The sequence below is a fragment of the Rissa tridactyla genome, chromosome 8, assembly GCF_028500815.1.
Source record: "Rissa tridactyla isolate bRisTri1 chromosome 8, bRisTri1.patW.cur.20221130, whole genome shotgun sequence".
In the NCBI taxonomy this organism is placed as follows: Eukaryota; Metazoa; Chordata; class Aves; order Charadriiformes; family Laridae; genus Rissa; species Rissa tridactyla.
Window position 1 is genome coordinate 53,434,447 of NC_071473.1, and position 26,766 is coordinate 53,461,212.

Genomic DNA, 26,766 nt, shown 5'->3' on the forward strand with positions numbered 1-26,766 from the left:
CTGTGGGGATGAAATTCACCCTCTGATGCCCGTTTACTCCCACGTGCCCCAAAGGGGTGGCAGCCTGAGGCCCCTCCATGCACCACGGGGCTCCCCTCGAGTCTCCTCCGCTCCCCCCCGCCGTCCTTCTCTCCTCAGAGGGGGATTTGCGCCCCTTTGTGCGGCACCGGGCCGAGGTCGGGGCTGCCGGGGCGGCCGAGCCCCCTGCTCCCTCACCGGGCTCCTCGGCGGACTCCAGCCTCCCCGGGCAGGGCGGCGGGCGCGGCCCGGCGGCGGGGCGGGCCGGGGCGGGGAGGGCGGCGGGGCCTGGCGTGGCTCCCCGCGCCCCTCCGGCGGGCCGTGCCGTGGCCGTGCCGTGCCCCGCGGCTCGCCCGCCCACCACCGCCGCCGCTGCCCCCCCCCAGCTCGCTCTGCAAGATGGCGGCAGCAGCCGAGCGCGGCGCGGAGCTGCCCGCGGAACCGCCGCGGGGGTTTCGGCCGCCACCGCTGGGCCCCGAGGAGGTGGCGAGGCGCCTGGCGAGCACCCGGCGGGAGCTGAGCAACAGGCGCAAGATCTTGCTGAGGAACCTGCCGGCCGAGAGCAGCAGCCAGGTACGGCCGCCGCCTCCCCTCAGCCGGCCGGCGGCGTGGCGCGCTACCGCCGGCTCCTCGGGCGGGCCGTGCCCGGGGGCGGGGGGCCCGACCCGGGGCGGAGGGCTGCGGGGAAGCCGCTCCCCATGGCCGGCGTGAGGGAGGTGCGGGGCTGCCCGCGTTTGCCCTCGTTCCCGGGGGGAGATCCGGGGGCTGCAGCTTCCCTTCCCCCCGCCCCGGGTCCGCTCGGGCTTCTCCCGACGTCTTTGGCAGGCGGCTTTGTTGCCGCCGGTGGCCGCGGTGCCTGAGGAGAGCGGCTCCGGCATGTCCTTCCCCGCGGCGGGAAGAGTCGCTCGCATGGGCGGGGAGAGACGCCGGGCTGGCGGGGCACGGCACCGTGCCGGTGCGGCCGCTGCCGGCCCGGCTGCCGGGGCCGGGCCCCAACGGCGTGAGGGAGCAGACCCGGTCCCGGGGCAAAGCCGGGGGTGCTCTGAGGGAGCGTTTCTGTGCCAAAGTGTGCAGATCAGCACGGCTAATGAGTGCGGTAATGGCACTCGTGTGGCTGCGCCTGAAGGGGAGCCGCGGCCCGTCCACGGCCCCTTAGCGGTGCTGCAGGGGGGGCACCGGTGTACTCGCTGTGTGCAGGCAGGCTGGGAGACCTTACCAGAGAGTCGTAGAGCCGGCATGGTTGGAAGGGACCTTTAAGATCATCGGATCCGACTGTTAACCTAACACTGCCAAGTCCACCACTAAACCACGACCCTCAGCACCACATCTGCCCGGCTTTTAAATACCTCCGGGGATGGTGACTCCACCACTGCCCTGGGCAGGCTGGGCCAACGCTTGCCAACCCCTTTGGTGAAGAAATTTTTCCTAATATCCATCCTAAACCTCCCCTGGCGCAACTTGAGGCCGTTTCCTCTTGTCACATGGCCTGTTCCTTGGGAGAAGAGCCCGACCCCCCCTGCCTGCCCCCTCCTTTCGGGGAGCTGTAGAGAGCGAGAAGGTCTCCCCTCAGCCCCCTTCTCTCCAGGCTGAACACCCCCAGCTCCCTCAGCCGCTCCTCACAAGGCTTGTGCCCCAGACCCCTCACCAAGCCCAACCGTTAACCCAGCACTGGCAAGTTATCACTACCCCACGTCCCTCAGCACCACGTCTGCCCGTCCTTTAAATACCTCCAGGGATGGCGATTCCACAACTTCCCTGGGCAGCCTGGGCCAATGATTGACAACCCTTTTGGTGAAGAAATTTTTCCTGATGTCCAATCCTGCAACACATCCAGTTTCTGTTAAAAGCAAAGCTAAAAAGCTTCAAGCCTGAGTTGTTGTTTGTTTTTTTCTGAGGTGAGCAGCGCGCAGTCAGTGAAAGTGGTTTTCTGCAGTCTGTTGGTGCTTTAGGAAAATTCTGCTCAAATTACTGCAATTCGGAGGAGAAAATTGGTGAACTCTGAAACCTAATGCGTGTGATTCAGACTTTGAGGTGATGTAGTTCTGCAGTCACTTACTGGATCTTTACCGGCTCCAAATATTCAACTTGATGCACAAGCATAAAAAAACGTAATTACAGCTTTTGTTCTAAACCACTCCTTGTGTCTCTTCCCCTCTCTTTCTAAAGCACAGGCAGTTTTACTACCTGCGGGTAAGTGCAGCACGTGAAGACTATCATTTTCTCCATAACTGCAGTAGAAAGAGACCATTCATTTTAGAGAGAATCTTTCAGCGATCAGTGTAATTTGATCCAGAGTACCGAGCTTGCTTGCCGCTGCACTTCTTGACGTTTTGTTCTCACGTATATGGTGCCTTTTGGTCTGTCCGGCCACGTGATTTTAGGTGGTCGTAGAGTTTTAGATGTGACAGTTTTGCTATGATCCTGCACGACGTTTTACATACAGACCCTCACCTCTGTTTATAGCAACCTAATGACCTAATCAATAGCAAACTCACAACTTGGAAAACCCTGCTAATCTTTGTCGTCTCTTCAAGAAGCCATCACGCGTGACTGTGTTGACAGAGAGGGCTTACTGGCATATCACAAGACGCTTGCTGCAGATAGCCAGAACAGGATCACTTTGTCTGACACTCAACGATGTCAGACTGGTGCACACAGCAGGTACTTCATAATTCACGTGACTGGTTAAAAGCACATCTCGCCTATATGGAAACCATCAAGTTTGGCATTTCTTGGTCAGACAAAGAATGCTGCAGGGAAATACTAATGTGAAGGTCCAATTTGGCAGCCTCACAGTATTTTGGAAGTTTGCCATTTTGTTTTGATGACTCAAAAGTAGCACTTAGATGCCTTTTTCTCCAATATGACGTTCTAATGTTCACCTGTTACTAGGCTGGAACAGTACCACCACGTGCAGATCCTGAAATACAGTTTCAAAAAATGTCATTTTAATTTTTAACATCATTAATCTATTGGTGTTGGCACGCAAAGGCAGACTAGTTGTGCTCTAGAGACGAAGTTTCTGTCCTGGAGCAGTTTTGGAAAGGAGAGGTATGTTTGTGGTCAGGCATGTTAAGCATACCTGTGTATTTGGCTGTCATGCATTTCCAAAAATTACCGTGAACCTTAACATTCCTTAAATCAAATTAACGCCCTTGGTAAACACCATGCAGAGGTGTTTTGTCTGCCGTTTTCTTCTTGAAATAATGGTTAGCCAAGTAAAATCAGATAACCTATTGCTAACCTGGCCAATTTATTCCTCATCAAGAAAGAGGTGAACATCGTTAAAATGCAGCACAGTCTTCCAGAACAGCTTTCCATAAACGTAGTTATTCATCTCTAATCATTGGGATATTGGGTTTGCTATCGTTTGTTGTTACTTGAAGAGTGAGGCCAGGATTTACGAAAATAGTTTTCAAGCAAGAAATGGCTCTTCTGCTGACACAGACTGGTGAGTTTTGTCAGATGGTTTATCAACTTCAAAATAAGAACAAAACTCCAATTTTTTTTCAGGCGAAATTAGGCAATGAACATTTTCCTCTGCCAGTCGTAGCTACATATTAACTTTATTATTGTACCTGTAATCTTCTTTTACCTTTGGAGTTCCACCTGTGTTAAACTGAATTAAAAAAAATAAATAAAATTACTCTTAAGGACACAGATGAAATGTACCTTAGCCATGAAGTTCCTGAACCAGAAACAGAGTGCCAGAGGTTTGTAGTCGTAGAAACCAAACAAACAGAGAGGTCATTAAGTGTCAGAAGCATTCAGCACTTTAGGTGCTGGGTGGCTATTGTTAAGGGGTAAAGGTTGCCCACGTCTGAATCTTGGCAAGTGGGGTTTCTGTAAATGCATTTGGCAACATCTGTGTTCCTAAGGAAATCCAGAGCCCGTTTTCAGGAGGAAGGACAGCCTGAAGAAAGCACTTTGCAGTCTGTCACACCGAGGAAGTCAGCATTCCCTCACGAGCTTTTTTTCATTGAGTGTCAGTATGAAACAAACCCCAAGGGCGAACAAATTAAGTCAAAATTATGTTAAGAAGGTTCTTTCTGCAATGGGCTTATAGCTCAATCTGCAAATACGTACTTGCAGGATTAGTATTTCTTCAAACAATTCTCTCACTACAACGATGGAGAAAGGTATTTTTGGGACAGATCTGTGGTAAACATTTTTATTAGCACCTTCACTATTCTTGAAGGCAAAGTCTTCGTTCACTGTTTAGTTGGCAAGTCAGTCGATTTTGTACTGACCTGTCACGGTGGAGTCTTCCAGGCTTGCCAGTTAGTTCCCCATATTCATCCTCATCTGATTTGTCCAGCGCAGTACCTGAACTCTGCACGTTATCAGACAGGTGATAGGATAATGAGCTAAAAATGGATATACGCTATTACTGTCGCCTCTCCAGATCTTGAGGTGAAGCACCATTGATAGCTGTACAGCTATATTTTTGTTCCTTTTTAGATTGCTGAACCTATAAAATTAGATAGAAGATGCACTTGTTACTGCTCTTGACTGACTCCTGTTAGTTGGATCAGCGTTGTGAGTAAAACAGCTTATCAGATCAACTCCTGTCTTAACTGCTGTAGCGTTTTCCCTCCCTCCCTCAAGCCAGTGTTTTTCTATCATTGTAGCTATATGCGAACTGTACTAAAAATCCACTCAGTATATTGTTCTACTTAGGGAGTGTTCCTTCTCCTCTCGATCTGATCTTCTTGCATCGAAGCTCTGAGAGAGGTGCGATCTGGTAACACACCGTGCACTGAGAAGATGGGAGCCCTAGGCGCTATTTCAGATGTACTTCAGATTCTGAGGTAATGCTGTAGCAGTGGCCACTGTCTTAAACAGAGACTTCAGTACCGAGTGTGGACACACGCTACCGAGTGGTGAGTCACAACTGGCTGTCCTGTTTCTCCATGGAGCTTTGCTGCTTACATCAAGAACGTTGCACTGCATACCAGCCTTCACGTGCAGGACGCGCTCTCCAGAGCAACAGTCCTCTCTCCTGCTGCAGCCTTTGCAGAACATACTCCTCTAACTTGCAAACGTCCTTGCAAGATTACTCTTATGGAGTAATCATTTTATGGCTTCATTAGGATGAAGGGCCATAAGCAGGATCCAAGGAATCCTAGCAGAGCAGTGATGTGTGATGTTTTACGGTAAGACAGGCAAGATCGTCCCATTGGTGTTGCTCTTTTTGAAAAATGTCAAACAGTGGGTCTGTTCTTGTTAGCATTAATACCCTCTGATGCAATGTTGTAGTAAGACTGATATTTGTATCAAGAATCTTTGCAAAGAGACTTAAAGGTAAGCTTGGTTGTAGTAATTCATTTTATTCCGGTCAGTGCTTGGCAATGAAGTAGCAATCTCTTGGAAATCCCTTGCGATTGTCGTGTTGTGTGTGTATCTCCCTCAGCTGTTATCTCTGATGCATCAAATAATCCATTTCAATACCAAGGAAAACCGTCGTAAATACGATGTTGAAAGTGCAGTGTTCAAAGTTATGCATCACAAATTAAAGGTCCTTGGAACTGTCGTAAAACTGCTCTGAGTGCTCTTGGAGGCAGGAGGACTGCTCTGGGCAGAGGGAGGGAAGGAAATGATAACTTCTCTCCTTTACTGCTGAAGAGATGCTAAGAACTTCAGGATGCCCAGAGTGTAAGTGAAGTTGCACCTTACTAAACAGGAAGTTTTATTCTGCTGTTATTTTAGATTTTATGTGAGTATTGTATGGCAAGTCAGCTTCTGTTGGGTTTGGTTTTTGTAATTACCCCAGTGGATTAGAAGAATTGTTTTTGATTTCCCCCAAGTCATTGTTTTCTCACTGCTAGTGGTTCCTTAGTTATGTCTGATTAACTTCCACAGGAGCAGTAGCTCATAAACGTGACGTGATCAGCAGTCTGGTACCCTGGTGTACCAGTTGGGATCCCATGGACTTGCTGTTAGAAAGAGCAGACCCTGGGCTATCTTTCTTGCTAATCGTTATTGAGACTCGTAGCAAAATCTCTAGTCTTCACTGCTAAGATTAGCTGACCAATGAGGGCTGTTCACTTTTTGATGCCCCTCTTCGCAGCTGAGCCAGCCCTGGGGAAGATGCACTTGCTTTCGACCAGTTTCTTCTGTGCTTGATTATCTTTAAATGCCACCATACTACGTTCACATTTCTGCTTTTCTTCTTTATCATCTGAGGGTAGAAAATAAATCTTACAGAGGGGCTGTTCTACTTTAATGTAGGACATGAAGTAAAGTAGGGCTGATTAATTATTTTAATACCCTGTAGTTCTTCATTGGCATGACAGAATCTAAAGAAAGATGAAACATTTAGGTGTTGATAAGAAACTGGTGCAGTCCACCTGGGATAGGGATTTATTTTGTGTTTTGGGACCTGATGTACCCGTCCAGTTTTTTTTCACCAGTGTCTGTTTCTGATCAAAAGACAAATCACTACTTAGCATGATTCTATTTCTGGTAGGATTGGGGGGTGGTGGTTTTTTTTATTCCTTCTTTCTCCATGGATTAGCCACAATTTTTCCTTGTTCCTTTTTGATCGAAAGCCTTTAATGAACTGTGATGATTTGAGGAAGTACTCTCTCCCAATCTGTTGTATGCCAGACATTTAAGTAGAAGGGGCCTTTGTGTTTTCGTTAGTCCCCCGTCACACTGACTGAACATGAAAGGCATACTTGTTGGATAGTGAGTAGCTCTCATGCCTTAGGATGTACGTGCTTTTTGATTTTCTTTATTGCTTTTCTTTTGCTTTGTGCTCTTGCTCTCTCATGTTACCTCTTCTGTGTCTTTTTCATCTTTCATTTAGCTTGCGTAATGCCCAATATACCCAGGAGGTTTAAATTAATTTCCAGTCCTGTAGCGTTCCTCTTACCAACACACTAATATGTCTCTGGAAGATCAGAGAAATATGTTTTTCATTCCCTGTCCATCATAAGTCTATTGAGAAACTGTTGTTCTTTAATGACAACATTTACTTATATTACTTTTCTGAAAATCTTTGGAGGATATGGTCTTATTAAAGTGAGAGTCAATTCTCAAACAAAAAGATTCGCCCCAAAGGCATTAGAATTACAGGCTTGATTTTATTTTGGGTTTCATAGTTTGCGACTGTTTGTGGCAATGAAGAGGGAGTGTGGTGAGCAAAAGCTTTAGAGCCCACCTCAGTGCCCACTGTGCCTGGATGCCTGGGCAGGTCAACATCTGCTACACATCTCAGACTTGATCCCACAGTCATTGCTCATCTAAGAACTTTCTTTAACTCAGCATTGAAGAAAACGAAAATTTGTCAAAAGAACATACTATAAGGTATGGTGAGCGCAATCTTTGAATTTTTGCTTGTTAGGAGCAAGGGGGGATTCGTCTGGCACTCGATTTCCAGTTGGTGAAAATTTGAGGACCTCCTACCTCTCTGGTCATTAGTAGATGGGAGATGTTTAAAATTGCACTTTGCAGCCATCCTTGTGCTTTGTTATCTAACACTCTTGTTGGTGCTGTGGGCTCCACGTCTTACTCTCCAGCAGAGTCTCTGGGATTTTCCTTTGGATTTTCCCTCAGTAGCAGTTTATTGTTTTAAACCATGTAGATGTACTCTTACTACCTTTTTTTTAATATCTGCAGTGAATTCCGTGTGTCATGTCATGGACTCAAAGATTTAGTGGTCTAAAATTTGAGTTAAATGAACACCCCATTATATCATTTGTAAGTGTAAAGCTTTTTCCTGAGAAGTCCTCTTCTTTCCTGCTCTGCCTACGCAAATGAAAACAAAGTCTTTTTTAGTTATGAGATGATTTAAAACTTCTTGGTTAGCCAAACATGTTATTTAGTTCAACTACTTAAAACATAATTGATTCCCATTTCAAGAATACGCTTGTGAAGTTTAGGCCTTCAGCTACTTACCGAGAGCCCAGTTATAGACCAGACTTGTACAGTGTTTATATTGGAAACACCACTAAAGCTTAGTGCACAAATCTGGCCAGGCACCATTATAATTGTTAAATATTTTTGTTGCCAGAATAACATAATTCAGTATTACATCTAGAGAGAGAAAAATACTTGGGTTTAGGGTGCTGTAGGCTTTATATACATGGTATATTGTTCCAGGTGATGACTGAGTATTTCTTGCCTGTTTTTTTTCTTGCAGTAGGAGATCCTGGGTATGAAAAGCAGAAATAATACATTGAGCTTTATTAATAGGGTAAATGTACCTGGTAATAATTCCCTTTTCTTTTAGCGTTTCAAACAATGCGGGTAATAAAGCATAAAGACAGATCCCCTCTGATGGAGGGCATTCTTTCCCTTTGAGAGATGCAAATTTCAAATTGACAGTATGTGGTAAAAACTCATGTTGCCAGTTTTTCTACCCGAGACAAGACAGGACAGGCCAAGAATTGAAGTATTTCAAAACCGCATTTCATATAGTAGTAAATAATACATTTTTTTTAAAGTATATTCAGCCTGTATTTACTAGTGGTTTCTCTTAAATTCCCTTTAATATATTTGGTTTTGCTTTTCTGCTAATTTTAAAGTATGAGCTGATTATTTTCTAGTTAGGATCTTAATTTTTACTGACGATAGGACTAACTAGCTTTCAAACTCTGCTTTTAAGAACTTTGAAGATTTAAGTAGCTAAGCCTTAATGGTTACATTTCTGTTCCGCGATGTTTAGTTAGGGCCGCTGGCATGGCCCACGTGTTTATGCAACTGCTGTTACTCCAAGCAAGCTCTCTGCTCCCTTTTCTCTCCTCCGCTCCGTTCCTGCGGTACCTATCGCCCTTGCTTTGTCCAGGGACACATCCCCTGGGAGCTGCCTGGCGGGGACGTTGCTCAGGTACCAACGCACCTCGGTGCCCAGGAGTCAGTGCTGAGTTTTACATTTGGTTCAGGAGCCAGCTACGAGCTGGTCCAAGGAGTGCAATAATTAAGGGCCGAGAGAGACACCACTGTAAACAGTGTTTGTGTTGGAAACTTCACGGGATCCATGGCTGCTGTATGTCTGCCAGATAGGTTTATAGCTGCTTACAATTTTTGTTGTCAAAATATTATAATCTAGCTGGACATTCAGTGCATGACACTCATGGCAGCTGGACGTTCGGCATGTTAGTGGATGTTGCCATTTTGGTTAGACCTAACATGATGCAGTTAAATCATGATTATTGTAATTCTCAGACACTTTTCTTTAGACTAGTAGATTCATTCCTTTATAAAAGAAGAAAAAAGTTTAGGAGAAGCAGTTTTACAAACGTCATGTGGAAAAAATACTAATAGTGGCCAGTGTTGTGGTTTGGGCTGGACCGGCCACTGTTGTCTTGGTCAACAGATGGTTTGGATGTGGATATTGTGAGCGTGGGCAAAGCGGTGGCAGCTGGGGATGGCAGCCACTGCTCGCATGTGGTACCACCACTGGGTTTATTACTGCTGCTTTGCTAAACTCTGTGTGATACATGGTGAGCGCTTGTGTCGCCTTTCTCACGTGGCTGCCCAGCACAAGGCAATGCCATGGAAAGGCTGACCCAGGGAGAGGGAAAGGTTTTCCTGCTGCAGAGCGTGGGTAGGGGCTGACGGCTTCTCCGTGGGGGTGTGCAGAGCGGTGGCGGTAGGTGCTGACGGGGGGAGAACACTGGCAGAGCTGGGCTGGGGGTGCGGGGGTCAGGCTCCCCAGTGCGTGAGCCGGCAGGCTGCCGGGAGGTCGGGAACGGGGAATGAACCTCGGCTGTTTGTTTCTGCTGTGCTCAGGGAAACAGCCCTCTGCTTACATTCCTTGCAAGTTAATAGGGTCGCACCAGAGAATATACCTGACTTGGATGACCCATTTCTCCTCCTGGAGTAAACGCTCCTTCCTGGCCTGAATACCGGGTAACTCCTTACACCAGAGGGACCAAATGTGTTCTGTGCTGGTGGTGCACAGCTGAACCTGGTCAGAAACAGCGAGTAAGGTGTTTTTGTTGCTTTCCCTGACAGTTCTGCTCTGAGCTGTCGGGAACAGAAACTGTTAACAACATTAAAATGGAAGGAGTGTTCGTTCTTTTCTAACAGACTTAAGTGTTGAAAGATGTTGAAGGTAAAGTTGAGAGAAGTGCCCGAGTTCAAAAGCCAGCGCAGTACTTCCGAAAACATTGTCAAGAATCTTAGTCTAATGTACGCAGATATTTACGTATCTGTTTAATTTGCAGGAGTATACATTTGCTTAAGAGTTGGCATGGTCTGTTTTATTTTTGTAAATTGTCACAAACGGTCTTTACGTGAAAAATGCTTTCACTGAAATACTACCCAAACCCAGTGCCACGGGTGAAGGTCTCAGCCCTTCCATGGGGGCCATGAGAGCACAAGAAGACTCACTTCCCTGGAAGAGCCCGCTCCACAAACCTGGCAGTGTTTGCAACAACCTGTGGAAATCGGTGTTAAAATCTTTACAAAAATCACTGTGCTTAAATTTGGTTTTCATTTTAAATCTTCCTTATGTTCCTATAATTTTTACATGAGATCTCATGATTATCCCATGAAGATATGTTCACTACAGGCTATTTCCCTTCCCAATTAAAATTTGAGTAACTGGGAAATCACGTGGAATCATCTGATTCGCAGATGACTTTCAAAAGGGTGTTCAGAGCTGTTTGAAATACTATTTCCTGCTGCTTAATAATCATATAAAACTTTCAGTGTTACTCTTGTGAAAAAATGTATGAAATGAAATAAATAGAAAAAGGGGGACGTATTTACGTTTTCTAAGTAGGACAGAAGTAACATCTGCAGAGTCCCAGTGCCACAATACAGCTGAGCTGCACAAAACTGTACAGAAAGTGTCTTCTCAGTCTCTCATGACTGAGAATGAACTGGTGTCTGACTCTCATTGAGAGATGTCCTCCGTCAAATCGCCTGCCTGACTTGAACCTTTGAATTGTGCCTGGCGTATTTTGCTTTTCAGAAACCACATCCTTATCACGTCTGATGAGAGGATGGTTGGTAGCTTGAGAAATGCTGCCATGTTTTATTAATGTAGTATTTGACAGCTGTTAACTAGTGAAACTAGAGATTGGTGTTCGCTTGACTAAAAGGTGTGCACCTGATACCAGTCATGGAGAACCCAATTAACCTCTAGGCTATATATATTGAATTAGCAAACTGGCAAGTAGACTGGGCTACTGGAAATTGTCTGCAATTAAACTTTCAGACAAAGCTAGTTGATTATTTTGCTTATCCAAGTGGTCTTTTGCTGTTGTTTATGGGATTTATCCAACTGAAAGAATACATATATCCACGTTACTACTTGTGGTTTCTTCTTGGGGATGATTAATGTCCATATCTGTATTCTTGCCACTGAACTGATAATAATTTGTGGGTTTTGTGGGGCACGTGCATACACCTTGCTCTTGCTGGGGAATAGCTATAGCAAACTGGTACACACCTCTGCGACTTGCTCCTGCTCCACTCCTGCCACATCCCTGCTCTCTCCCCGTTAATTAGTGGGAGCAAATAATGCTCTTGGGATTGGCTCTTCGTTGAGCATCTGTGCAGTAATTGATAGAGGATACTTTCCAGGGGGTATTCTGGGCACAATTATCTGCTGATTGAAAGAATATTCATTATTAAAAGAGTGAAAATCTGTTAAAGCGAACTTGAGCAGTTACAGGAAACTAAAACAACTGTTGCATTTTATGACAGCGTTGCCTGCCCTCAGTAAACTGCATGATGTGATGTTGCGGGTATTTCTTGTCTGTGTGGTATTTTAGCTATGCTAGCTGTACTTCAGGAGAAATTGTGGGGGTTTTGCCATTTAATGAACTGTGGTGTTATTCGTCTTTATCAAAAGACAGTCAGCACGACACCCTGTTGTGCTTACGTGACTTTATATAATGAAAAGTAAATTACTCAGATTCAGTAAGGCAGTTTGTTATAAGAGATAAAAACATTGCTGCAGTAGTGTAACCAGCTCTTCTAAAAACAAATATTTGATAGTGTTTCTATGGTGAGATTTTCTGTTTATTGGGAAAGTTTTTGGGTTGGGTTTTATTTTTTTTTCATAAGTGAAGATGAATTTATATACTTACTTGGTCTGGTGAATTATTTATCTGATGATACTTGCGCTTTTCTCTTTCAGGAAATCCACGACTTATTTAAAGATTACGAAATCAAGTATTGTTATGTGGACAGAAATAAAAGAACAGGTAAGAACTTAAAATCTTCCAGTGTCCTAAGTTTCCATTCCGTGATGAAACTAGTGAGGAACATTGTCTGCTGTGTATGAAGTCATCACGTTCTCTGCTATCACATAACTTGATTGTCCCTCAGTGCTTTTTTTGGCTGCATAGTTTGTCGCCTTCTACTGAAGCCAATGGAGAGTTGTAAACTTCACTGGTGTCAGCCAGAAGTAGACTGGTCCATTGTGGTATCTCTCAGGCATGTTCCCTTGGTGAGTGTCTCTTTGGGACAAAGCTAACTTCAGCTGTGTGATTTCCTTTGAAAAACTGGGCCTGAGGCCTCTCTTAGGACAAACCACATGTGCCTATGACATGATCAGAGGACAACGTACCTAGCTGCAGATGCATTTGTGTCAGGTAATATAAACCAGAAGTAATTCATTAAAGGAATACTTCAGTCTTTGAAGGAAATGTTGTCCTGAATTAAATTCTGAATTATTTAAGTCTGATCCTCCATTTACAAATTAATTCTCTAAATAGGGGATTCATGGAGTTTTAGTGCTTGAGAGGTAAAGAAATGGACAAATATTCCTCTACACATTCCTGTCCTTCCAGATCGCCATAGTTCCCACAGCCTGGGCTATCTCCTGAGGCAGCCTTGGTTTCTGGGACAAAATATTAGTCCGGTAGCTGTGAGAGATTTGATAGATCTTTAGGTAGAGGATAATGGTTATTTCTTGATACCTGCCCCTAATTAAATTTGTGCTTTAATGTCCTATTATCTTGCAAATCTGATTTCTGAATATGGAACAAGGCCAGTTTGTGTGTGAGATACTGTAGTCTGCTGTCTAATGGCAGAGTGGACGTCTGTGTTCAGTGTGAGAGGAAATATTTGAAAATACTTGGAAAGAATAAGAGGATTTTTTTTTTTCATTCAATCTAGATGCTCTCATATATAACTAGTTTTTTACTATGTATGTGTTTGGTTGGTTTTAGAGTTTATACATCTGTGTCTTTGTGTATATGTAGATATATATAGTACTTTGCCTACTTATGTGAATTTTTGTATGTTTTACTGCATGCCTCTGCAAATTTTCATGACTGGAACACACTGTAGGTGGTTTATTTTTTCTTGGCTTCTCATTTGGATAGATTAAATTATTTTATCTCTGGATTCATGAAAGCCTTAAAACTGTGTTCAGAGGCCCTGATGTTACAGAATCTTAACGTGTTACTATACCGTCAAAAAAGTTCTCGAGCGTCTTGGCTCTTCCTACTCACGGTCTTTAGATTGCAGGGTATTATTTTGCTGTGCAAAAAGCAAAAGTTCTGCTAGTGGTCTGTGGGTGTTGTCCTAGGTTGAGCGACACAGGACTAATTTCTCTTCTAATGCTGGGGAAAACTGCACTTTTAGAAGACTCTAGTGTCTGAATTCAGGAAAATATTTACTTTCTAGCCAGCTAGGCTATGTGGGATTCAAGGTTTCAGTGTTTTCAAGCCTTGCCGGGTGCAGGGATGAGAAGGAGCAATGCCTGGGCATTATGACCCAGGCTGGCCAACAGGATTATTTCATACCACGAACGTCACATTTGATACAAATTAGAAAGTTTACTGTGTAGTTTCTCTCTCCCTTGATGGCGGCAGTCCAGAGAACTCCTTGCCACCGTGCCAGACCCCTGAGCCCTTCCCTTCCTCCTAAAGCCGTAGCCATCGCAGTGTCCCACGTTTGCTGTCCACTGCTGGGAGCGCACAGTTTCCTACTGATAGAATTGGCTGAGTATAATTCTTGTATATCTTATCTTATATTAGTATTGGGATCAGTATTGGTTCTTCAGTATTATTGTTAATTATTCAGTCTTATCCTATTAAATCTATTTATATTTCAACCCTCATGTTTCCTTTCCTCGATTCCCCTTTCCGGATGGGGAGGGGTCATTGGGTGATAGAATGATTGTCTAAATGACAATAAATTGTTATGGGTTTTCTCAAAGCATAACAGGTGTTTGTGTGTGTTTATTCTGTCTTGTCCAAGTAAGTACTGACACAACAGGAATCATTCACCCAAAAAGTGGAACTCCTTTTGTTTTGAGTTTTTTTGTGGGTTTTCTTTGTTTTTATTTTTTTTTGTTAGATAGATTTAATGACTTTTTAGTTTAATGGACAGAATCAGAACTTTGTAGAGCTCTGAAGATGTTTCCAATTAGATCTTCTAAAATTCTCCAGAGTATAAACAATGTTTTCACTTGATTACATGAACTAATTTAAGATTAATGATAAACTCAGGGAGGTAGCCCTAAATGACCTCAAAACATTGGGGAAAAAAATGTATCTTGAAAAAAGTATAGTATTTTCAAACTTTGTTGTCTTCTGTTGGTATCTTCTATGTGACTCTTCTTAGAATACCAAATAGTATCCTGTTAGAGAAATATGTGAAGCTGTGTCAAAATACTGGAGAGCAAAACAATGTAGATTACCCGGGCACATGTTAATCTATTTGAGAGCCAGGTTACCGATTTCCACGCCATCTCGTCTTTATCTGATCACTGGTACATCTCTTTGGTTAGGACAGAATGTAAAACCCGCTGCAGGGGCATTGTTTATATTTTAGTACAAACTAATTGCTTGCAGGTTGCATAACAACATTCAGTTTCACTAGTATGGCAAAACTGAGATCTCAAATATTATGTGTATGTCGCCAAGATTACACTTGCTTCTTTTTGTTGGCTTTATAAATGCTACAAGGTAGGCACAGACCAGGACTTGCTTTAGAACCCCCGTGGATGTTTATGTTTTAATTAGAAATCCTTGATTAGACTGTTGTATCTAATGATTGTTAAAGCATGAAAGAAAATGTTAGCGCTTTCTGTCTGGCTGTAGGACCATGAGGTGGTAAAGATGCGGTGGGTGGTACAGTGCTCCCTTTGTCCACGGCTGCATGAACCTTCAGTTACCTGTGGAATGATGACGGGGTACGATGACGAGATTGTCCATGGTTGCGTGTTCCTTCCAGCTGCTTGTGGGACCATGGCATGGTACAGAGTGGGTGTTGGTCCTTTTGTCCACGGCTGTGTTTCACTGCAGACTATTACATCCTCTTTAATTCACAGGGTATGAGGCAAGAGGTGCCAACTGAACTGATTGAGTTTCCCTCTGAACATCAGGAAACACTTTTTCACTCTGAGGGTCACCAAGCACTGTTACGGGTTGCCCAGAGAGGTTGTGGAATCTCCATCCTTGGAGATACTAAGAACCAATCTGGACATGGTCCTGGGCAACCAGCTCTGGGTGGCCCTGCTTGAGCAGGGGATTGGACAAGATGACCTCCAGAGGTCTCTGCCAGCTTCAACCAGTCTGTGATTCTGTCATTGTATGAAGTGCTTTATGAACTGAGAAACCCAAAAAAGATCATTAACCCCTGAAGTGAGAATTTATGGATTCTGTCTTCAAAGAAATTCAGTAGAATCAGTTATGTGTTGACTTCAGTAGAAAATTTAATTGCTTTTTGTTTCCCAAATATAAAATTTTGTTGTGTTACAAGTAGTGAGGTTGTGTGTATCTTTGTTTCTGTAGTCACTTTTTTTGAGTTAATTACTCATGACGTCCAGTTGATAATGTCAAATTTAAAAATATGTATTACAGCATCTCTCTCTATCATCTGTTGCATCTTCAGGATAAATCCGAAACTCTTATTTTTCCTGTGACTTATACTAGTGGGTTTTGGAGGTTGGGAGAGTTATAGTAATTACCTTTGTAGCTGGAGAGAAGCTGTGGTCGGTGATGTAATTTGTTTTGGTCTCTTACAGCGTTCGTTACTCTGTTAAATGGAGAGCAGGCTCAAAACGCAATTCGGAAATTTCACCAGTATTCTCTTCGGGGAAAAGAAATATCCGTGCAACTCCAACCAACAGATGCTTTGCTGTGCATTACTAATTTGCCCATTTCATTTACATTAGAAGAGTTTGAAGAACTTGTGCGTGCATATGGCAATGTCGAGAGGTGTTTTTTGGTCTATAGTGAAGTTACTGGCCATTCAAAGGGCTATGGCTTTGTGGAATACATGAAAAAGGACTCCGCTGCAAAGGCGAGACTGGAACTTCTGGGGAAACAGTTAGACGAGAGCACTCTCTTTGCACAGTGGATGGATGTGAACCAGCTGACGACAAATCTTATTCACTCCAAGTGCCTTTGTGTAGATAAATTTCAAAAAGACTACGTTGATTCAAAAGAACTGATCCAAGCTTTCTCACTAAAGTATAAACCTGTTTTCTGCCAGGTATGTTGAATCTGTATCTTTTGGAAGATCATGGTCGTTTAAGTGACCCCGTGAAGTGCCAATAAAGTGTTTATAAGACATCCCCTCCTCATGTATTTTATTGAAAATAATTTTAGAAATATTTTAGAGAGCTTTTAAAGTAAATGCTGATGATGGTTTTATTGCTCAATAAAGCAAGCCAGAGTGTACAAATACCACAGTGCAACAGTATAGATGATGAAGAATATATATATATGTGTGTATATAATTAATATATTTAAGAAACATCTGCAAATATCTACTGTGTTTTTCCCTAATTGGAGAAGATGTAGGCTTGAGATCTCGTAGTTGGCTGGGCTTGCCCAGTGGTAGAAGTGGTACCTCTTTTGGAAAGCTTTGCAGGAACAGAAGAGGTAGATCCTTACCAGCCTTTGCCAGTGGAAAGGTTTCCTTCTCATCATCATGGCTTGTAAGATACTAGAGCACAAATAAAATGTTGCTCCTCGAAGTGGTGCAGACCAGTGTACCATAAACAGGCAGTAGAAAGAAAGCTTGCTTTATAGTCACACGGTTGGGTATGACTTCAGTTGTTTGTTGTTTTTTTTTTTCCTTAAGTATCTTGGAAGGCTGCCCAGGGATTAGCTTCAGGGATAAGTAATCAGAGATTCTCAGCATCTAAGACCGGAAGGTCCATCAGGCTGTCTAGGCTGACCACCTGCAGGCCATCACATTTTCCCTAGTGCTCTTTTTGAGCCCCAGTAATTTGTAGCTGGCCGCAAGCACATCCTTGTACTTGCGTGATCCAAATACACCTAAATTGGAAGTAACTCTTTCCAGAAACCGCCCATCCCTTGTTACTTTGCACTTGTGTCTGTTTTCTCAGTTGAAGGTATCTGGCTTCAGCTTCACCTCACTGATGGCTAGCTTGAGGAGCCTTTGGTCCCCGCTGTTTTCTTCCTGTAAGAAGGGATTAAATGCTGTAATCAAGTCACTCACTCAATCTTTGTTTAATTAGCTAAACAGATTGATCTTTTAAAGTCTTTTACTTCAGGGCATTTTTCCAGCTGTCAGATAATCCAGAGGCTGTTATCAGCTCCCCCAACAATTTTTCAACGTTCTTTCAAAATTCTGAAGTTCAAAGAATAACAGGCTTCTTTGATAAAGATGTTTTTACTAACACTATTCTACCTTGCACTTAATAATTGACTTCTGCCTTCCCTCTTAAATCATAATGATACGTGGGTTACACCTGGTGTAGGTGAGGAGGGGCTGTTTGTATACGCATTCTATCAGTAAATGTCACTAAATACATTTTCTATAAAATACGGGAATTAAACAGCGTGCTTTTGAATCAGGAAATAGGCACCCAGTCAAAAATATATCCAAGAAAACATTCTTGGCACATTATCGTTTTACCTATCACTTGTATAAACACACTGTGTAATAGACTAATAGGTAGATCATAGAAGTATGATAATAGAAGAAAAATAGGTTTACTTATGATAACCTAGGATTTATTCTCAGTGATTATATTTCATTATTTTCTTATTTAATAGTGTTACCTTTATTTTATTATTAATATTTTGTTGAAGTAGTTTAGTTTCTTTTTCAATCCATAAGTCTCTCTCATTCTACTCTGAAGGGAGAGAGATTAAAGAGAGCATCTGTCGTTCCTTCAGTGGCCAGTCCAGCCCAAGCCACGACAATAGAGAACGACTAGGAGGAGCGCTTTGTCTGGAAAACTTCACCTGGAAGAAGGAATGCGTTTCAGAAAAACAATGAAAATGTTCATTCACACTCTTGTTATTTTACGTCATCATGACATCAGTCTCTCTCTTCCTTCTGTTTCCCAGTCTTTGCCAATCCTGCCTTCACACCACTCCTGCACTTAGATTGTCCCTCCAGTGGGGTCACTCTGAACATTTTGCCCATCCCCTGTTATGGCTTCTTTAACGTAGCTGTCATGTGCTGCTTTCATGGCTTAGTTCTGCTGGTAACTGATGCCATATTTCATCATGTAAATATGATCTTTCACCTGAAATTCTTAGCTGAAATCATGAAATAAATGCTGGTTTATTTCATTTGATTCCAGAGTTACCGTTTTTTTAAAATCAATTTGATTTCTCCACTGTTGACAACAGAAATGTTCTGTCAAGAAGAGCTGAAGCCAGATAACGTCTACGTGGATCTTAGAAAAATGGCATTTCCTAGGACTTAGAGGAACATGCTTTGTCCTTTGCTTCCAGAAAATGGACCAGAAAACCTCATTCCTTTCTTACATCAACCTTAAATTGTCACTAGGAGTTCTCCACTGTTACCTAGATAGGGACAGCGGGCTTTGCTTCAGTACCTGTTTACTTGAGAAGTTTAAAAATTCCTGGTCTGTTTGCAAGAATACTGGTAGCTGCCCTTTCACATGTTAAGGGAGTTTTTAACTGTGGGTGAAACAACAATACGTTCCATAGCCGCAAACCACTCTTTTCACAAATACTTCAGGTCTTTATCAGTGCAGCTAAACTGATGTCAAAATAAAATAGAATGCTTCTCCACATAGACACACACACACATATATATACATAGCTTATGCATACCTATGTGTGTATTTATATATCAAAATACGTGTGTTCTCCAGAGCGCATCCCAGAGGCCAGCCATTAACAGTGGCATTAAACATCTGACCACCCTGGTTTTCTTCAAAATTTTTGAGATTTCTGTCTCAATTGTTAGTGTAAGTTTGTGGGACCTAATAGTTGGGAATATGTTGGTTTTGTCCAGTGAAATCTAGAGGAGATTTCCTCTCTTCCACATCAGAGCTAGTGTCAGAATATCGTTTCTGTTCATTTTGGGACTGGAGATTTTTGCCAAAGCTTTATTCCCTCCCTTCTCACCCCCTTTTTTTGTTTGATTTAAATCTGCTCATTCTGCTATAAAACTCTGCAGACAAAGGACAGAGCATTGTTTGACACATAAGCCTGTTTCCAGTCTGCTTGATTGATCAGTCTGGCATCTTCTCTTGGCATTAAATACAACCACAGCCTTCATATTCTCCTAAAAGGCAGTATATATCAGTGGAATTTGCATTGTTACATGTTTCAACAACTACCACGTAGTCTGATGAATGGCATTATTATTATTGTAGGTTTAAAAACTGAACAATAATGAGTTTATAATTCTTACTCTGCAAAATAAAAATAAAAATGATTGTAGCATACAGCTGTATTTGCAATTTCCTTCTCATTCCTTCTTTGTTCTGAAAATGTGTGTTAAATACGTTTCATAGCTCAGGTTCTCCATGAGATTAGATTGACATGAAGGTTGTAAATCAAGTAGATAGAGCGTGCATGCCAAGTATAATGAGACTGTGATATTCAGCTTACATCTGCACATCTGAGAGCACGTCTGAGAAAAAGACACACAGACATCAATACAGGATGCCCGCTATTTGTGAAGGATTTTGCAATAGGTGAAAATACTGCAAGGCAGTTCCTGAAATTCTGCATTTTGTTCAGTGTATTGTGAAATGTTGTTTCAGTTTGCCCAGGATGAAGACAGTTATATCGGTGACTTCGCGGTGATTGAATATGAAACTGCAGAGCAGGCTGAGAAAGTACAAGAAGTCACCGATGGCATGACGATCAAAGGCAAGAGAGTCCAGGTGTCGTACTGTGCTCCGGGAGCGCCAGGCAGAAGCACGTTAGCAGCGCTTATAGCAGCGCAAAGGATGGTAAGATCTTTGTGAATCTGTTGTCAGAATGAGTTTGATACACCTTGAGCTGCCTGAGTTGGGTCAGAGGGATTCAGATGCTTTGCATTTGGAAAACTGGCCAAGCTTTTGGAAGCATTAGCCTTTTTTTAATGTAGTCAGCCCAATTCAGTCTCCTTCCTAGGAAAAGCATAGCCAGATTCTGCAAGGAGGAAGGGTAAAATAGGGCCATAAGAGATCACAAAGTTGTACTTACATAGCTCTGGGATTTTAGTAAATTTAATATTCTGTATGAGAAATTGTTCCAGTTCAAAAGAGGAGGAACTGTAAGTGGAGTCATTTGACAAGCTAAAACTTGGTTTACAACAGAGAGGCAAGAATTTGTCAGTTTTAAGATAAATTTCAAGGTAGGAGAAATAGTTTAATTTCATGCTTGATATAGAAGAAAGCTTTTTACACCCACATGTCTTATCAGATTATTTTCTAGAAAATTGGATGTGATAAGTGTTGCATGAAGCTGTCTTAAAAGTAGAAGCAGAACAGTCTCATTACTTCGGCTAGCTTTAGCCCACATCTTTATAAAAGACGTGAGTGGTGCTATTCTAAGATATCATGTGGTGTTCCTGTTCTCCTTTATTGATAACACTGTCTTGATTTAATGGGAAGAAAGAAACGTGTCTTGGGAAAAATAATACACTTGAAGTTTTGGGAGAGTAGTTTGTTAGGCGTTTAATTTGACAGAGAAGGGGCACGGAAAAGAGCAGAAAACGGAGAAGGACATGTTGGGATTATTTTTTGTGTAAAATGAAATATGTACCTTACGACGACACAAGTTTGAGGGATTTAAATGTATTCTTTGTATTCTCCCGATTCTAACATTTTTGTATCTCTCTTAATTGGAGATGAGGAACAATAGGAAAGGCTTGCTTCCAGAGCCAAATCCAGTGCAGATTATGAAAAGTTTTAATAATCCGGCAATGTTGCAAATGCTACTGCAGCCCCAGTTGCGTGGACATGCTGTGAAACCTGGTAAGTTGTTTTAAAACTGACTTAACAAAACCCAAAGCCCGTTCTTGGTGATATGAGGCTTTCAGCAAAGGAGAGAAGCGAATTTTAAAATCTGTGCAGACGCTGCTTCAGTGTGTCTGTGTAGACTCACATTTTATGAAAGCGAAAGCAAGAAATGGATTGGTACAGTATTGTGTCTGGGTAAAATCTAGTGTTACCTAAAAACGTCCTCACGTTAACTCTGTGGTCTCTGAGTGTTTATTTTAGAAATGGGTTTAAAATGAAATGTCTTTTGCAGACATCGTTAAAATGGCAAGTTTAAATCTGATTCTAGGTCTGAATTTTGCAGCCTGAGTTTTTCTCCTGTTGTTTCCAGTGTAAATCGTTATTCACTTGGATGCTGCCGTAGTCGTACACAGCATTTCATGACAGCGTTAGCCAAAAACATTTCTCTGGTTTCTCAGTAGGATGGGTGTGAATGAACGTACTAAAAACAATCTTATCACATTGCGAATGGTGAAATTATTAGGAACAGGCATGCGAACAGATAATTTTTTAGGCGTCAGATGGGGCACAGCTAGGAGTTTGTGACATAATCTACTGACAGAAGATAAACAGAAATGGTGTGTGAAGTGAATACTTTAGTGAAGAAACACTTTAGCTAATGCTGATGTTTAGAAAATGCTGGGGTCTTGCAGTCAGCTGCAGGCCTTTCTGCATCTTTGAGTCAAACTCTCAGCTTTAAAGGAGCGCCTTGAGAATACATTTGATCTCTGATATGTTGTTAATTGCAGATCAAAGCTGGGTGTACTGAAAGATTTCGTTATAGTGACCTTTATTACACTGGAAAGCTTCACGGAAACCAAATATGAAAAATATAGAATAACTCTTATAAAGATCTTTACTTGCCTAACTTACTTACGAAACACTGCACCTTTTTCTTGTGTTTCTAAAACAGTTCTTGGAGCATCTGCAGGTTTACCTCACCTGATAAATTCAGCAGTCGGCCCACCTTTTTTGCAGTTGAATAAAGTTCATCAGGTATGTGTCAAAATAACTTTTGTCAAAATAGATGTTTGTGGAGATCTTAGATGAAAAATATTCTCAAAATTTTAAGAAATTACAACTAAAATCAAGTGTTCTTCTTAAAGCTGTCTTTAAGAAAAGCACTCTAATAACGAGATGCCTACGGGGATGTAAGAGCGGACTGTGCTTACTATCCACAAGGGAGTTATTTTATCTTACTGAGCCTTTGATTTGCTAGCACCTGCCGACGTAGAGACAACTCGCCATTACTGGCAAAAAAAATCCCCTTTAAATTAGAGCTTCAGGAGCATGGCACATCTTTTGGAACTGCTCATACACACTTCCTATAGACACTTGATTGTTTTAACTTATTCAAGCCAACAAGCTTAGCATCGTTATCTTCATTTTAAAGCTTGCAGGGACCAAAATGCGCTATATATGCCATAAAAAATAGTGATTTGCAGATGTTACTTCTTAGTCAAAAAAAAACCACCCCAAGGTTGTAAGTGTTTAAATGTTCTCGGAGTATCTATAATTCCAGATGGACACCAGAATTTCTCAAAGATACTATAAATGATATTTGGGATGAGTTTGCCCTAGAAATTGGAGAGGAGAATATGGTGGAGTGGCAGCCACAAGCAGAACTCCTCCCTGCAGCAGCGCACTTGGCCAGCAGCCTGCTGGGCCTCCACCTTGTATTCACATTCTATCAGAGATTTCTCCAGCTCTGCCAGGAGCCAAACTTTGCCTTTAATATTCATGGCGGGGATTTTCATAAGTACCTATGAGGGACTGGAGTCAATCGCTTTGACTTAGTCTTTCTGATGTTTCAGAAATTCCCATTTAAAAAATAAAATCCCCTTAAGCATTAGTTGTTATTTCTGCTGTTCTTTTGGCAGACGCAGGCTTAAAGATCTTAGAAAAAGTCCTAATTACAATGCAGCGATACTCCTTATGTTAAGTATATTTGGCTTTTCTATTTTTTTCCTGTTAAAAACTGGTAGGTGAATATATTAATTTTGAATCAATAGTACATAATTTTGCCCTGTCAAATGAGTTGCTTTTGTCCTGTGCAATGAAAAATACATCTTTCTTTGCTTATACTTCTTTTATTTAAGTGACATTTTCAATTGGTATATTTAGTTACTGCTGCTCCCTCTTCAGCCTGGGAGAGTCTGTGCTTCCTTGGAAGGCAATGTGAATGTTTTCTAATCACAGCTGGAGACAGGCATGTTGTACACAGTTAACAGTGTGATTGATGATGATCCAATGTTTTTTGGCTTAAGAGTGCTGCAAGTCAAACAAGTTCGTGTTTTCTCTTTAGAGAGACTTGCAAGTCTAATGCTCTTCCAGGGAGCTTCCCGTCATTTAATTAGCTCCAAACCCGATCTAATAGCCTGAATTTTGTTGACAGTGATCTGATTATCCCTATTCTTTCTATTAGGCACATTTTTCTGTTATTCAGTGACTTATTTCAGAGTATTCTCTAAAGTCAAAGAACTGGGTCACTATTTTTATTGTCTGGAAATTCAGTATTGTCACAAGATAGAGGAACAGGCAGTGTCTCGGCTTGACTCTCTCCCCACCTCCCCAGTCACACACCAATTCGGCTTCCTGTGTATCTTGGTTTTGCTATCTTATATTCAAGGTTTTGTAAAGTAATATGGTGAGAACAATATTTTTAGAATGATTATGCTACAATATTATAATATAATTGATAACAAAAGATTCATCAGAGGGGAATTTGAACAAATGGGTTATTCATCCAGTAATCTTTCAAGTCTGGAGGTAGTTTCAACTTCAATTTTCAACTTCTTTCTTTAAATTTCTCTTAGTTACAATTATCATGTGCCACAATAATGCATTTTAAACTTTCTCGGTGATGTGTTTTCCTCAGTCATCCAGCAGTTTAATAAATCTTTATTAACCCAGAGAATTTCTTTTGAGGATTCTAACCGAACTGATTTTCCATTCTTGTATTTCTGAAAGTTTTGCAATTGAACTAACACATTTTCTTTGTTGACATAACCACTTTTAGAAGGAACAACCACTGGTATTGGTGACAATAAACGGCCCTGGATAATTTCTACTGGAAATCACTAAGACAATTAAAATAGCAGATGTGTAACTAGTCTATATATGGCACGTTTTTGTTTTAAATTGTGCATTTCTGAGTCCAGAAGACTATATTGTAGGCATAGAGGGTTTTTCCCTAGGGAATTTCACCCTACCACACAGACACACAACCTAGGCTTGAAAATATTTGTGAGATGTGTTGTGAGAGGCTGTGAAATCTGCAAAGCCGTGCATGGGGAGACCTGCCTTCTTTTTGGGTTCCATCTTCATTACCTGGTTTTGGTGACCTTTCCTACGTAGGAGATATCAAAAAAATGAGGAAGGCCATACTCATCGTGATTTGACACAGTCAGTGTCCCATATATCTATTCTTGCACCGCTGTACAGAAAGGTTTGTAGAGCAACCTATATTTTGCCTGGCAAATCATGCTCAGGAGCTGCTGCCAGAAAGACAGTGTCAAGCCTGTGTTCAGCAAGCATGATTCATAATGTGGTTTTGTCATCCAGAGTGGACATAAGGTTTCTTTTAAGCCACTGTGCTAGCCAGAGCACATAATGCTGAGTAGCAAAGTCTGAATGTGGTGCCCCAAATTGTTCATTAAGTGGCTCAATTCTGGTGGCAAATTGATGTAGAATTTTTGAACGAGAAATACTAATATGTTACAGAATTGAAAATTCTGTGATTTGTAAGGTTTTTAATGGTTCTGGAATAGAATTTCACATAGATAGTTGCCACTAAAAAGGGGGCAAAAACGTATCTGGATATTCCTCTTTGAAAATGAAGAGCAAGGGATGAAAGTCCCTGCTGGTTGCAACCGAGTCCTGTAAACTGTATAGATATTTGGCAGAGATTATGTATTAGAATTGCAATGCAAGGCACACGGCAAACGTTAATAAACAATGAAGTCCTTATTCATACAGCTCGTAATCCCCTGAAGTCCATTTGTCTCATCTTTCTTATTGGCACCGTAGGTAACTCCCCTGTCTATCTAGTCTGCCTGCCGAGGCTTCGCACGCATCTAGCTGTCCCTGTTTGCTTAGACACAGGGGCTGCAGTGGGGTCTGGGTTGTCTTTGGAGTATGCTCTTGATCCTTTAAAAGCCATCAGAAAGCGTACTTGTGGTTGTGAGGTGAAAAAAAGCACTAGGAGGAAAGGAGTTTAGTAGAACTTGAAATAACTTTCCATGAATGAAGCAAAAATTTAGCTCTGCGGAGGAAATAGTTATTTTCCTTTGCTGTATTAACTCAGAAACTAATTTAAATTTCTTTCAGCAGTATCATCTGAAAGTATTTCAAGAATGTACTGCTTTCCGTGACTGTCAACTAACGCTTCTTTTATTAATTTCACAGAGTTCAATTCTGGGGAGCACATCTAACTTACTGCTGCAGAGCCCCGCTCACCTACCCTTGCCACAGCAGCAACTGATGAAGATTGAAAACCTTCAGGCTAATAGTGTAAGGTCATCGCTTTAACTTCGACCGTCTTCGGACGTTTTTAGAACTGCTAAAACAAATATGTTTTTTCATCTAGTATAATTGAACGGTTTAGTGTCTCTAAAAAGATTAACTGAATGTGAAATTTATAATAAATAGCAACAGGCAGATTATTTTGATCATTTACACAGTTTTCTATTCTTCCTTATAGAAACCGGGTTTGCTGGGAGAACCTCCAACAATGCTACTTCAGACAGTACTGGGAATAGGGGTAATGCCATCAGTGAGTTCAGGCATGGGAGCCCGTGGAGAAGCTCTTAAGTGTAAATGACGTTTTATTTCATACGAAATCAGTAGAAATGTTCAGCTTGAAATTATGCACCTTACTTTCTCCCACTGTAGCAAAAGCAAGGATATGTTGAGCCTTATCACTGTATGGTACGGTAGGCAGAGAGCTGGACAATAATGCACATTACAGAGGTTTATAGTTAAGCAAGGTAACGAGTTACATATCTGTATAACCAACTGTAACCTGCTGGTTTAAGCAGGAAACAAACTTGAAATATCTTGCCTTGTTGCCCGGCTTCTCTCAACTGTTTGTCAGGGAAGAAAGAGCACACCGTGGCATTGGTTGAATATTCGCAGGTTGTTAAATACTCTGCCTGCTCAGTTACTACCATTTTTTGTACACTTGGAATATGTTTTTATTTAGGACCAAAATTTTGGGGTTTGTCCTTTCAAAACAGATAAAACTGAGTAGCTGAAGAGGCACTGCAAATAAGGGGGGGTTTTGCATTCCTTTCATTAAGCGATAGAGCTTTGACGTCCAGTCTGTGACAGATGTCAATTTTGAATGTAAGTTTCTGTGCCAGTGATGCCTGCAATTTTTATGAGGAAAGACCAGTTGTGATACTGCTTAATGCATCGGTTTTGTATCCTCCACTGAGAGGAAGTTCTAGACGTGGTTTGAGCAATGGTAGTAACCAGGAGCAAGGAGAGGCTGGTGGGGGGCGGGGAAGAAACCTATTCCGAATGTCTTGATTTTAATTTTGGAGAATACTTTCTAGCCCTTTTGTTGGTAAAAAGAATTTTCCTAATGCTGCCTGAGG

At 42.0% G+C, this 26,766-nt stretch overlaps 1 protein-coding gene across 4 annotated transcripts in view; it reads left to right on the top strand.

The window, feature by feature from the left end:
* Positions 1-360: 360 nt before the first annotated feature.
* The window catches only part of RAVER2 (ribonucleoprotein, PTB binding 2), a 36,104-nt gene continuing 9,698 nt past the window's right edge, over positions 361-26,766 (top strand). Inside the window, exons 1-8 of one of the 4 annotated variants that reach the window (XM_054212821.1) lie at positions 361-591; positions 12,119-12,185; positions 15,962-16,431; positions 19,943-20,134; positions 21,016-21,142; positions 22,080-22,162; positions 25,574-25,678; positions 25,869-25,980. In XM_054212821.1, coding sequence (XP_054068796.1) covers positions 418-591; positions 12,119-12,185; positions 15,962-16,431; positions 19,943-20,134; positions 21,016-21,142; positions 22,080-22,162; positions 25,574-25,678; positions 25,869-25,980 — 1,330 coding nt within the window. In that variant the 5' untranslated portion in view covers positions 361-417. The remainder of the gene's footprint in view (positions 592-12,118; positions 12,186-15,961; positions 16,432-19,942; positions 20,135-21,015; positions 21,143-22,079; positions 22,163-25,573; positions 25,679-25,868; positions 25,981-26,766) is intronic. The other 3 variants (XM_054212820.1, XM_054212822.1, XM_054212823.1) reach the window with 3 other exon arrangements.